Genomic DNA, 13,932 nt, shown 5'->3' on the forward strand with positions numbered 1-13,932 from the left:
GTCATCTGTTTCTGCCATATTTCAAAACCTTAATTATAAAGTTATTCCTGAGAAATGCAGATTTGTCTGTAAGTTTGATGCAGGCAGAATAATGGTGAAAAAGTGCTTTAAGAACCAAAAGACTCTCTACTAATCTGTCATGACAGGCTAATTAGTAATATAGCTAGTTACTAATATAGCTTAGGATAGTTTTGGTGAAGAACTTACTGCTAAAGTTGTTCTGAAGTATCATTTAGATCTTATCTCAAGAATAAAATCTGTAAGTCTGGACGTAATGTGGTGCATACTTTATTCTAACACGATGTCAAGCATTGTAAACCTAATTTACATAGTAAGAAGAGAACTGGAAGAACATTTACTCCCTGCTGTAAGCTTATTATTTCTGAAGTTTTATAAGCTGCAATAAATGCATGTTCTGGTGTGAGTTGTCGTAAAAATCATACATGATCTTAAGAGGAGGTGTTTAAAAAACATGTGTTTTTGTATGAATTTACACACAGTAAAGGATGAAAGTACTTGCATTTGCTTTGGATGTTAGTGTAGTTCTCAGTGTAATGGTTTGAGGTAGCACAGGAGTGGGAAGAAATTCAGGCTTACTATTTATAGTGATAGGAAATTAAGTGGGTAGTTTAGTAATGTAGTAGAACTGTCAAGCTGATGTGACTTGCAATCATTTTTCCCATGTTTTGTTAACTATAGCAGTTGTTGATAATGTTATGCTTACAAATCTTCAGATATTTTTAATATGCATGAATTACATGTGATCGTACATATGACCAGCCTATAGTTTGATGTTATTAGAATGTAAGAAATGGTTTGACCATGATTCCCATTGTGCAATTTCTTGAAATAAAATCCTCTTGCTATTTAAACTCATTATTCTTTAGATTTCTCCCCTTAGTTAGTCAACATCTTCAAAACAATCCAGTTACATGTCTCTCAGAGCTGGATTGTCTCTGTTAGGCCGGGTTTGCCAAAAGGAGGGAAAATTGTTGCAGATGAGTTTCTGGACCCCAGACAATTATGGAGACTGCAGACTGCGTTAAGGGCTGGCTGCAAGGGAAGGTGAATTCCAAGGATTGGTTCAGTTTGTCATGAGGCACATTTTTGCCTAAGTTGGCCCACTGCTTTTCTCAGCATTGTTTTAAGAAGGACATTAACTGTAAACTAACAGAGAGACTGAGTAGAAAATGTGTGGGAAAGGAGCTATAGCCACCCCCCTTTTCAGTTATTTATAAATGTTTATGAAAAACGAGAACTACTTACTAAAAGATACCTTTGGTATATGTTCTCAGTGAAAAGTGGCAATGCCACAAGATAAAACTGAGTGAAATACCCCTTCTGTGTATCAGCCAACAAAACATTCACTATCAATCACCAGACTGAGTTCAGCTGGGCACTTTGAAGCCAACACAGTATGTTTCATAGTCAAAACCAGTACTTTCCTGGTAATTCTCTTTCTTTCCTCCCGGGGAAGAGCTGTCACTTTAAGTGCTTCTCCTCATTTCAGCTGTGACAGTGTGCATTATAATATCAAAATTCAGAACAATCAAAGTAGATCTACAACATGTAAAATCTGTTCCTCTAACTGATTAAAATAACACTACTTACCTGATCTGGAAAGTTAACTCTCTTGCTGATCTTCTGAAATGCTCCTTCTATTTTTGGCTTGATTTGTGGGGCGTTGCAAAGAGATCCTGGCACTATTTATTAGTATAACATGCCTGTGATACACCTTGTTTACAGGCTAATCATCCTCCTCGTGTATCTCTAATGTGCTCACCTTCCTGCTGTTGTAATATTTCTAGGTGAAAGGTAGTTTGAGTTCTGTGGATTTGTTAGGGTTTGCATGAGATATCTAAACATCTAAATTATTTTTGCTCAGCTGGTCTTATTATTTCAACATTATCTTCCTAATCTTGAATCTTTTGTCTTCATTCTCCTCAGTTTACTGAGTTGAATGATGTTTATTTTGGATAGGCTGCCTCATGCACAGTGAGATCCTACATGGTCTTCTGAAGGAATGAGTTGAGGTGGCCTCATGTCAGCTCAGTCACCACTGCTTGCTTTGCTTTCATAGGACACCTTCTGCAATGGCTTCCATAAGGACTTCTTAGGAATACTGTAGATGAGGATACAGTTAAACTGCAGAAGTTGGTTAATAGCTTTGCCAAGTTAATGATTCATGGAATTCTAGTTTCTCTCTATGGTGGCATTGCCTTTTAGAGGTTATTTTCAATCTTGTCTAAATGGAATCTGGTTGGATGTATTCTTCTTGTGCAGTTCTGAGCATGTTAGTAAAATGCAGAGTGGTTAATATTCTATTGGTGGCTTTTGTAGAACAGGCCAACAAATGCATTTGTTCATTTTATTTGACAGACAAAAAGAACAGAATTTAATGGCATTTAACTTCAGTGATGTGGAATGGTATGTAATCCAAATTTCTCAACAAGTGCCTGCAAAAAAAAGAAAAATGTGCAGTCAGTTTCAGTCTTTAAGGACTATTTAAACTATACTGCTTCGGTATTTTAGTATTTGCAATTTTATAGAGAAGGAGAAATTATTTATTTAATCTTGGGAAGAAAACAAGACTTTCAGTGGAAATGGAGGAGAGAAGGCTGAGGGGAGTGTTGAATTTTTTATTAATTCTGTAGTGTTTACAGTGTTATAACAGATTTTTTAGGATTTTTTTATCATGTCAGAAACTAGTTGTAATATGAGTCTGTGAGTGTAAGACTTTGTTTAACTATTCTTTTGAAGACTTTCTGTAGCCATTTTTTTCTTTGTAACTTCAGTAACTGAGAACTTCAGTATTTCAGTTTAGAGATGTTCAACTATGAAAATAAGATTATGTCCATGAATAAAGTAAGAACAAACAATAAGTAGGATGGCTAAAAAACTTAGTAGAATTTTCTGACAGTTTTTACTTGTATTTGTGTGCTTCAAATCTCAAATCATGTACATTTCAAGTGTTGGATTTGGGGGTGTTTTGATCTGGAATTATGTCTTGAAGTTCTAGCTAGTTTTAGCATCTTTTAAACTTTGCAGCAGAAAAATAGCTCAGTTCTGACATTGGACTTTTTTCAAAATAAACATCAGTAAAATCTAAAGCTTGGAGAGCTCCATCCTGCCAAGAGTTCCCTCTGAAAATGATGTTAGCAATTGGTAGTTGCTAAGTTTTCTGCTTTAAGAAATGCATCATGTGTTCAGTGCAATATCTGAACATTGATGGGAGTCTTTACTCTTGCAAATTTCGAATAAGACAGTAAAATGCTATTGTTAAAATGCAGAACTAAGACAATCAAATGACTAGCACATGTCTGCATGGAAAATTTGCAGCAATATTTATATTCCTCTTACCAGCACCTAAAGGGTCAATCACTAAGCCTGGTCGTGGATTTTTTTCAGCAATGTACTACATTTCTTTTGTTTAATAGTGATGAAAAATTTCTTTTAGGACAGTTATGAATTTTAGAAAATTATTCCTTTTCCTTCTGAGTAAAGTTTTTTTCCTTCTGTCTTAAAATAATCATCTGTAGTTGTGTTTTTTGTATACCTGAAATAGAATCATGGTGCAAATATTTTTACTTTGCTTAAAATTTCTAGGTAATGCACAGAACCAGAGGAGGAAACAGGATTTTATTGATGCTCCCAGGCTTCAAGTTTGTGTACATTTTAGGGAAATTTGGCCTCAACAAAATTAATAAACTTTAAAATACAAGTAGTGCAGGTTTATTTAGGTATCCCAAGACAGCCCATGGAAGAGCCTGTGTACTTTTTACCACAACCAAAGTAATTCAACTCATATATTGATGTCATTCTGACCTGGCTTCTCATCAGTAGGTGTAACTCTGTCGTCTGGATTTTAGGTACCGTATTTCAGTGAGCATTGGTAAAGAGGAAGGGTGTTTTCTTTAGAAGGCAGATGATACTGTTTTGTGTAAATTTTATTCAGAGGTTTAGTTTAAAAAAAGAAAGAAGATAGAACCATATGTTTGGAAGAATGATTTCAGCATCTGGGTATTTTATTTGAAGGACATGATGTTCTTATTGAAAAACTTCAAAGATACAAAAACAGCCAAGATTTCCATCATAGACATGTTTTACTTCAGAATACTTCCTTAATTATTTGTTCTGTATGTGATTTATGACGGTGTTTGTGTGGTTGGAGCACCAGTTCTGACTCAGGAGTTACGAAGCTGCAAATTGTTGGTCACTGAAAGGTGTGTTGGTAGGGAAGTACAACCAATGCTTACCTTATTCTTTTTTTGTTTTCCTAGGCATCTGCTTTAGGTATAATATATGTATTAGAGACTGAATGTTGGGCAAGATGGAATTGGTCTGGCTCAGAATGGTTAGTGTTCTGAATAGAGAAGTATAAAGGGAGAGGCCTCCTGATCCCACACACTGTGCCTTGCAAAGTAGCTGAAAAATGTGATGCAGTTGTTTTTGTGTGTCTTGCTTTTGTTTTAGTGATTAAATGAATTGTTGAAGTTATTTAGAAAGGTATTCTTATATTGTTCAGGATTGTTGTTGTTGTGTTTGACCAAAGAACCCGTAGATCCAAGTATTGTTTTCCTCTGATATGATAGCACTTACCATTTTGTCTGTCTTTGTGGTATTGCTTGTAAGAAAATAATATTAAATAACTTCTAGAAAAGTAAAGGTAAGAAATGAAGGCATGTAATGAACAAAAAAAACCCAAGGAAAGAAGTCAGTTGAAAAAATGTAAAACTACTATTTCACTAACTAGTCTTAATAGTAATTAGTATTAATAATGACTATTAATTACTACAAATTAATATGACACAATGTAAGATTTTACAGTCTTGCACTGGTTAAAATTACTATGTTAATTTGTAGGCCTTGCTTGTGCTCAGAAAACAATGCCTTGAATTGGTACAGCTTCATGGTAGAGAGCTGTGTCACGTAGTCCTGTTGTCCTTTGTGTTTGACATAACATTAACAGGTTTTGAAGAATGCTGATTTCAGGAACTAGCACTGTCTTTTAAAGTTATTTTTGTAAAGTTTGAAACATTATCCGATCCTGTCTTGGCATTCACTAAGTTGAGTAAGATTTTGAAGCAAGGATGAGGTGGAGGGATAGAACCTGAACTAAATGTTAATATTGTTATGGTAGAGTTATTTTTGATCAGAGATGGAAGATGAAGATCATTTCTTCCTTAAGTTATCTTCTGTGTGCTGTGCTAACCTGTCCTAAGACTTTGAAAACAAATGTCTGTTTTTCCTTTCCTATCACAGTCCATTTCAGTACTAAGGTAGAGTCTGCCAGTGACATGTCAGCTGTACCTGAAGGCTGGGAGTGTGCCAGCTGTCAGACAGGGTAGGCAAATACTGAATGCACATAAACTTTTTTTTGCCTGTGAATGTGTGCCTCCCGTTAGAAGAGAGAGTATTCATGGATTTTAAGTGATAATAGTGTAAGTAATTTTACTTCAGTAGCTTTCCTACTTTTGTCTACAAAACACTGATGCATCATAGGAATTTTGTCAAAGCGTCTTTGTTGCTCCTGTTCCCAGAGTGGTGAAAGGCAATAGTCAGTTGCTAATGCTCTGACAGAGATAGTAGCCTTTTTTTGTGGACAGTCAGCATCACTGTAGCATCACTGTGCTGATAACATCCTCAGTATGCCATTAGCTTTCAATTGCCCTTGTTTGAGACAGAATTTCACTGAAATTCAAGGCAATTTTTTTTGGTCGTGTCTTACCATAAATTTTATTATCTAAGGGAATTAATGTATGATTGTTATTACAGAAGACAGAATGTATACAAAGAAACTGGGTTTCAGGCTGAAATCTAGTAAGAAACTATCCAGTGTTTGTTGGTGGAGGAAATACCCTGACTAACAATGGGGAAGGCATTGCAAGCAAATGGCAGTTTTCATACAGAACTAGCTTCAACTGCCAAGAAGGAATGTAGCCATGGCAGAAAACTTGTAATTATATTAATGGATAAATTTGCAAAATAATCTTATTGAGAATTAAAATAAGGCTGTAATCAGTGTGGTTGATACGGGTCAGGAATTTCATCTGTCTCCATCTTACTTGTAGTTTTAGCCAAAGTATTTAAATTATCATAAAATGCACAGTTTGCTGTTATCTTGAAACATTAAGCATGCATTAGTTTACTTCTTTGTTTGTAGAAGACATTACCATTTGCCATGACATTTCTCTCTGATAACACTGTGAGGAAAGAAAGATCAATTGTTGTCAAAAATACAGACAACTGTCTGTTATGTAGAATAATTGAAAAGGTTTCGGTTCCACTGGATTGCCCAGCTCTCTGCTGAAGGATGTGCTAACTGAAGTGCAGCATTAGGCAGAAGTGACCAGTGTGGTTTTGTGAGGCTCCATGTGTGAGCTCTGAGCCTGGCGGGAACTTCAGGCTGTCGAGAGCACTGTGCAGACACACTTTGACTGGAGCTGGTCCAGCTCCAGTAGAACTGGCAACGAACTGAATCAATTGAGTCCTGAAAGTAAACTGCATCTATGTGGTCTGTTTTGTGTGTTTATCAGCTGTTTTCAGTGTGGGGAGTGCATTCTAGCCAGCTCAGGCTCTGTGTCTCATAAAAGCAGTTCTGATGCTCCAGAGTTGATGCTGGCTGTGTGCATAGACTACGTACAGTACAGTTGCTGTATGCATAGACTAGGATTTCAGAAGACTGCCTTGGCCTGTGATGGTTCTACCAGGCATTCAGTTCAGGTGTCTTATCTGAACATCAAGAATTTCAGTGATTGCGATTGTTAGCTTTACTAATCATAAGCATGATTTGGAACAATAGCAGACTGACAGAAAAATTGTGATTGGTTGATCAGCTGGTCTGTCTTTGTGTTAGATGTTAGTATGGTGTCTACCTACAATTTTTCATATTTCTGTTGACTATGCTTTTTGAAATCAAATTAATCTTCTAGATGAGTTTAGAGAGAAGAGGCAGTGCTCTATTACTTTATCTGAGAGAACATACAGAATTGTAACTAACTTCCATTTAGGATTTCACTATACTGTTTTGCTGTTTTCCTTGCATCAGGCAGCACAACTGATGTGTTATCATTTCAGTTGCATATATGTCAGTGTTTAATTTTTGCTCGGAAATACTTTGAGAGCATGTAACCATGAAGTTTTACTTTTCTGTGTTTTTATTCAGAATTAAGAGACTAATTAACTATAACATACTTCAGTTTGTAGGACACAGGAACTCATTCATAAGAAATCCATTAACTTTGAGATTAATAATTCCTTGTAATTTTTAGAGATTAGTTGTTTTGCTTTGTCTTTCTCTTCTTTGCAAGCTTGCAAGTGCTAATATAAATAATGTCTTGTTCCTGACAGATGAGTTTTTATAGGGAATCTTTCCTTCCTTTTAAAAAGTTAAGTAGTCTGAGACATTCCCTGAAGGCATATTTTGTGCTCTGTAGATTAAGATGTGAACCTTAGATGAAGCAGGGATGGGAAGCAAAAGTTTGTGCACTATTCTATGCCCATTCACCTTCTGTTTGGTTACTAATGGAAAATTCTTGTGCATTCTCTTATGCTCTCCAGCCCTCATCTGATCTACCAGTATTTAGATAATCTTCTATTCAGCTGCAGTGTAAGCCTCAGTTTCCTTTAACATTTTTATTTGTTATTATCCTTGGTGTAACTAAGCTTTTCTGAGGGAGAAATAGGGAGAGAGTCTCTCTCTGTTTTTTTTCCTGACATGAAATCTATTTCTTCTCCACCTACTCTCTCTATTTCTTTCCTCTTCAGCAGCTTCTCTGAGATTAGTTTTGGTTTAGCAGTCCTTATAGCTGAAAAGAAACAGTGGAATATATCATCCAAAGCAGAGATGAGAATGGGGAGATAAAAGTTTAATGATTATTAGTGAATTGTTAAATCCTCCTTGTTGTGTTGTAATATGTAGAAAGGAAATGCGAGACATAACCATTTAGTGGCTGAGAAAGTGACAAATTCAGTTGTATCTGACTCTGCAGTGAACTAAGATTTTGGGTATTCATATCCTATTTAACTTTATAGTTTCAAATTGAAGAAAAAAATCGTTGGTAGCTAAACTACTTGTGTCATATTCTGGGTGTATCTTTATTATGTGCGAAAACAAACCCAAAATATATTTGCTCATTAGTTGAAACTCATGGCCACAAGTGAACATTCAAAAATTAAAAAGAATTAGGTATAATAGTGTTAATATATGGATTTTATTAAATATAGGGATTTGTCATATATTTAGCAGTATACACAGAGGTAATATTTCAACATATTTGTTGACAATAAGGGGTTTTTTGTTTGAATTTGTGTTTTGATTTGCTTATACTTTATTTGTCAGAGAAAGCAACCAGTGAGATGAACACTGCAGAAGACTGGGGCCTCATCTTAGACATCTGTGATAAAGTTGGACAGTCACGCACAGGGTAAGTAACTTAAGAATTTCCTCCTCAAACTTTTCTCACACTCAGGTGAGGAATGAAATTTTTGTTATCTTTTGTAGTCTTTTGCAACAGCTCAATTTAACTTAAATTTATTACAAGTAAAAGGAAAATATATGAGATTTCTGCAGAAATATTTTGCAGTTCTTCCTTTGGAGATACTAGGTGACCTGTTAAAATTAGGACTTGTGTACAGCAGCTTTTCACTGATGTAACAGAATAAATAAACTGATATGTTTTAGCAGTATCACCATAAACCCAGGAGACTTCATGAGGGATTTTTCTTACAGAATCATAATCTAGGTTGGAAGTGACCTCCAGAGGTCATCTAGTCCAACCTCCCAGCTTCAAACAGGTCTAATTAGATCAGGTTGCTCAGGGCCGTGTCGAGTCTTGAATGCCTCCAAGGTCAGAGGTTTCACAACTCCTTAAATACGTTTCAGTATTTAACTACTACTACTACTTACTAAGTAAGTAAATAAAAAAATAATTCTGCAATCTGATTACACTTTTCTTATATGTATTCTCTGATTAGTTAGTTGTAGAAAGCAGTCTACCTTTCCCAAAAACAAAACCAGCTCTTCCATCTCTCCTTGTATGTGACCTGCTCTGACCATCCTGGCAGCCATCCATTGGACTCATGGTAATGCATCAATAGCCTTCCTGCACTGGGGAGTCCCAAACTAGACAAAGTGCTCCAGATGCAGAATGGAGAAGAAAGATCATTTTTCCTGGCCCTGTTGGCTGTGCTGACCACAAGTTTGACCCAGGATGTGGTTGGTTTTTCTGCTGCTAGGCTACACTTGCTGACTCCTGTCACCCAATACGACCTGCAGATCCTTTCCTACTTTTCAGGTGGTCAGCTCCTTACCTTTGCTGGAGCAGACCACCCAAAATGCAACATCTTACTCTTGTTCTTGTTCAACTTCACGAAGTTCCAGTCTGTCCATTTCTCCAGCCTCTCGAGGCCCCTCTGCCCTGCCCTCCAGTGTATTGAATGTTCCTCTTCCTTTTGCTGTGGTCACTAAGTTGCTGAGAGCAGTGTTGGTCCCAGCAGAAATCCCTGAAGGATCCCACTAGGTACTGCCTGCTACCTGGAATTTGCACCACAGGTGACAACTCTTTGAGCTTAGGAGGCCAGTTTTCCGCTCACTTTATAATCATCATTTTATACACCCCATATTTCACCAATTGTGTGATAAGGAGACTATAAGGCCTTCAACTCTATGTCGAAACTTTGCTAAAACCAGGGTATAAAACATCTGCTGCCCTTCCATTGTCCTCACCACCAGACCACCAGTGTCTTTGTCACAGGAAAAAATGAAATTTTGTGTTTCTTCCCCTTATTTTCCGAAGCTATTCTCTGACATCAGGGCTTTGATAAATTTACATTTTGAAAATGTGATATTAAATTGAACACATCTTAATATGGGCCACTAATGTTTCCATTATTCATTGTTTACTGAGCTGTTTCATAAAATTTATACATGAACTTGCTTTTTGGACAAGGAAAGTTAAAGTATAATTTGAGCTAGCAGCTAAAAAATACAGTTTAAAGACATGATTTTGGTGTATCTATAGTGTTTGTAGTCACTGTAGTATTAGTCTTTGGAAAAGTTTTAAATACACCTTCTCGAAGCATTGCCTGTAACAATTCAGGTAAGGAACAGACTTAAAAAAAATGTCTTGCCATTGCTGCTGTTTAGTGAAAGGCTTCTCTGAGAAGAACCTGGATTGCTGTGTAAAACTGTGAGAAACAGTAGGGGATGCCAGACAGCAAATTCACACCTGAGACTTTTGTTCCAAAGAACAGGTTTGCAAATAAGCTTATTCCTTGGAATTAGAGATGGTCTTACAAATAGCATGGCATATTGAGACTTCTGTGCTGTTGTGTGTAACTGTAGTTAAGATAAGAGCTGGCAAGTTGTTAATGATGTTTCATGTTTGTATATGTAAAACTGCATTTCTCTTCCTTGTGCATGTTGACGCTGAGTCTGTAACAGTAACTATACTATTGGAGGCTTCAGTATTCTATTTAATCATGGAAAGCATTTCCACAGGCGAGCTTTAGTCTCACAGCAACACAGCCTGAACAGTGCTCAAATGTGAGTAGCTGCAAGAGACAGCAGTACAGACAAAGCTGGAGATCTTATGGTAAATCCCTGCAGCTCAATCCCTGTTACAGTTTGTGGGGTTTGTTTGTGTTGGGTTTGGTCTTTTCCTTTGTGTTTTTCTGTTTTGATTTTTTTTTTAAATAAAACTGTTTTTAAAATAAAAGTGGGACTTAACCTTTGTAATATTTACCCTGCTTAAAATAGGCTGCCAGCTGACTTGTTGCTTAAATTCAGATTCTGTTAAAACTTGCTGATAGTTGGTTTTCTTTGTTTTGATGGATTATGTCATGCCATAGCAAGGCAAAGCAAGACACTGTTCCCTATTAAGAAGTTGAAATGACTTGTGCTTAGCTGTTTGAAATTCTCCTGCAGTTTAAGTTCTTCTGACAAGGATGCTAGTCTTCTTAACTGGGATTGGCTTTAATCTTTTAACCAGTTCTGCTCCGGTACAAACTGTCTGTTACTGTTTTTTGGCAGAAGTTTAGATTACAAAATCTACTTTATGAGTTTTCCTTGTACCAGTCCTTAAGCTCCATTGCATGCCTGCAGCCTTCTAGATATGGATCGTCTTACACATGAAGCCAGGGCAGACTACAAGGACTGTTGTTCATTAAGTAGCACGTCCCCCAGTGCTGTATGGCACACTGTCTCATTTAGGTCTGCAGGCTTGTTTGTATCCAGATGAATTGTTGCAAACCAGTTACTCTGCAAAGGTGCTATATTTTCTCTTAAGATAAACTAGTTGCAGTTCAGTAACAGAAATGCTACTATTAATTTTTATGTTGTAATACTTTTCTTATGCAGCATTGCAAATAGCTGAAAATGTTAACTTGCTTCCTTTAATCCAACCAAGACAGGTTTTTGGCAAGTTAGAATTCCACTGAATCCCTCTCTTTGACTAATTTCTCTGTTTTTGGTGAATTTCGAAATCAGTTAAAGTCGATATCAGAATTTTCCTAGAAAACACAGGAAAGACAGAAAATGCAGTAATATTTTTAATAATAAGATTTGTTTACAATAGTGTATATAGAATATTACCATATGTAGTATAGAATTAACTTGATACTTTCTGCATGTTTCACATATCACTTAAGATGATCTAAAATTTATCTGACTATGAGAAAATCAACACAGTTTTTTAATCTCTGAATTGTTTTAGGAACTCATACAGCTCAGCAGTTGCATATCACATCATTTACATCCTGCTTTTTTGGCATTACTAGCTCAGTGAGCAAGTTGCTCTTTCAACATGGAAACATGATTAAAACAAAGCTTTTACCATTAAAGGCAATCTTTTCCCCCCTTGTTTTTGTTCAGCATTATTGAAAACTTGCTTATTTTAAAAAATTTAATCACATGGTGTGATTCTTGGGCCTGTCCTGTGCAGGGACAGGAGCTGGACTCTGATTATCTTTGTGGGTCCCTTCCAACTCAGGATATTCTATGATTCTATATTTGAGTGACATTTTAAATCTGACTACAGGAAAGGTATAGATTTTTGCATAATGTTACTTTTCTGCAATGAAAATGCTTACACAACTGAATCTATAGTTTATCACCTCAGAATAAAATAACATAGTAAAATTTGAATGTTTCATTAAACAGAATAAAAGGAAAAATTAAAGGCCACATATAGTGTATTTTAGCATAAGGTGTCCCCCCTTCCTCAGTCAGTTCAGTGCTAGCCAATTCCTAACTCTAATTGTGTTTGCATTTGACTTTGAGATTGTTGTACCATTTATATTTATTTCATGAGACATATCAGTCTACGTGTTTGAAACTATCACAACTTGAGTTTTTCTCCAGAAAAGTTACTTAATAAAAAAGAAAGGTGACTGAAAACAAATTAAATCAGTGGGAATACATCAGTGGTTAAAATAGAAATGTTCATTGCAGAACTCTCTTTTGAGGGTAGGTATTGAAAAATTGTCATTGAGAAATGGTTTGTATTGCTGCTTGCCTAACTTTGTCCTGATTCCTTAAGGATTAATCACTGCCTCAGTGAGCCAGTATTCTGGTTAGCTGTTTCTTCTTTGGTTGTTTTTGTGCCTGTTCATGCAAGAGAGAACAGCAAAATTGCTTACTTGATAGTTTTCCAAGGTACCTTCTATTTTTTTTCCCCCCTCAAATTACACAATCTCAGTAGCATTTTATGTAGTCATTGCAGTGCATCTTTCACAGGCTGACCAGGAGGCTTTTTAACTAGCTTGTTTCTGAAGGAGCAAGGAGGAAAATTGAGTCACCTGTGTAGTGCTGAGCACCACAGTCAGTTAACTTAGACTGTAAGCGAACAATAAATTCCTGAAAATACATGAAGTGTTTCTTGCAGAGTAATATTTTAGATTGCAATTACTGCTAATCTTGTCTTTGTTAAATAAAATATTAGCTTGATTTTTTTTTTAAACTTTCTAAAACTAAACCTGAAATTTATTGTGAATATTTTCTGGATATATTAGTATGTGATATCATATATGATACATAACTTCTATTGTATCTTGCCATATTTTTACCCTGCTGATTTGTTATTCCTACTCACTGTGGTGCCTCTGAAATTTTGGTTATAGAATTGTTGGAGCAGAACTGTGGCCCAATGTTTGTATGGTATGGTCTGGATAGGTGCTAATAAGTAGATCAAATTCTATACTCATAGAGTGCATGCTTTCCTCTGCTTTCTGCATAGTGCTTCTCATAATTTACACACTAAATTGTATGATGAGTTAATTAGAAGTAAAAATAAGGATTACAGTTCTGTCTAGAATAGGTTTTCTTACTCTGACTAAACATTGGTAAGCTTGGATTATTTTTTTTATGTAGGTGTAATCAAAAGTCTTCTTATTTTAAACATTTGAGCATGTTAAAACATTAACCACTCAAGTATTGATCATTTCTGTTAAATATATGAGCAAGTAGATTATATTTAACACATGTGAATAATCATTTGGCTTTGAGGCTTTGTTACTGTATTCCTTTTAATAAGACTTTGGATTCCTTAGTGAAAAAATCTTAGGCTGATGGTCCTGCTCCTGAACTGCTAAGCTCTTGATGCTGCACCCTACTTTTATAAAACCGGCTTTACGATGGAGACACACTTTTTTGAGCTTGTACTCATCACATCAATCCTACTCACAAATTAATGGTTACAAAAGCAGTTATTTCTGAAAATTTTAGCATGTATTCTTTCTCAGTTAAAGCAAACACATGAGAAATCTTGCATAATTAATAGATAAAAGGTAGTACTTGCCTTAGAGCCTTCATTCGTAATAATTGGTTATATGAAGGTATACACTGAATGATATGTACTCATGCTGCATGACAGCATTTTCTATAATTAGTACCACTAAATATGTGGTGGACCTTTCTGTAAAATGTAGACACTG

At 35.9% G+C, this 13,932-nt stretch overlaps 1 protein-coding gene and 1 long non-coding RNA gene across 3 annotated transcripts in view; one reads left to right on the forward strand and one right to left on the reverse strand.

Annotated features, from left to right (window-relative positions):
• Positions 1 to 13,932, forward strand: part of STAM (signal transducing adaptor molecule) — a 34,171-nt gene that overhangs the window by 3,040 nt on the left and 17,199 nt on the right. For both annotated transcript variants that reach the window (XM_051802440.1, XM_051802441.1), the window contains one exon: positions 8,342 to 8,426. In XM_051802440.1, coding sequence (XP_051658400.1) covers positions 8,342 to 8,426 — 85 coding nt within the window. The remainder of the gene's footprint in view (positions 1 to 8,341; positions 8,427 to 13,932) is intronic.
• Positions 726 to 13,787, reverse strand: LOC127477727 (uncharacterized). Its single transcript, XR_007907009.1, has 2 exons — positions 12,640 to 13,787; positions 726 to 2,456 (listed from the first exon to the last, which is right to left on the reverse strand). It is a non-coding gene; the product is annotated as an uncharacterized LOC127477727 (long non-coding RNA).

The sequence above is a fragment of the Manacus candei genome, unplaced genomic scaffold (assembly GCF_025592945.1).
Source record: "Manacus candei isolate 608988 ecotype Guabito, Panama unplaced genomic scaffold, ASM2559294v1 h1tg000056l, whole genome shotgun sequence".
In the NCBI taxonomy this organism is placed as follows: domain Eukaryota; kingdom Metazoa; phylum Chordata; class Aves; order Passeriformes; family Pipridae; genus Manacus; species Manacus candei.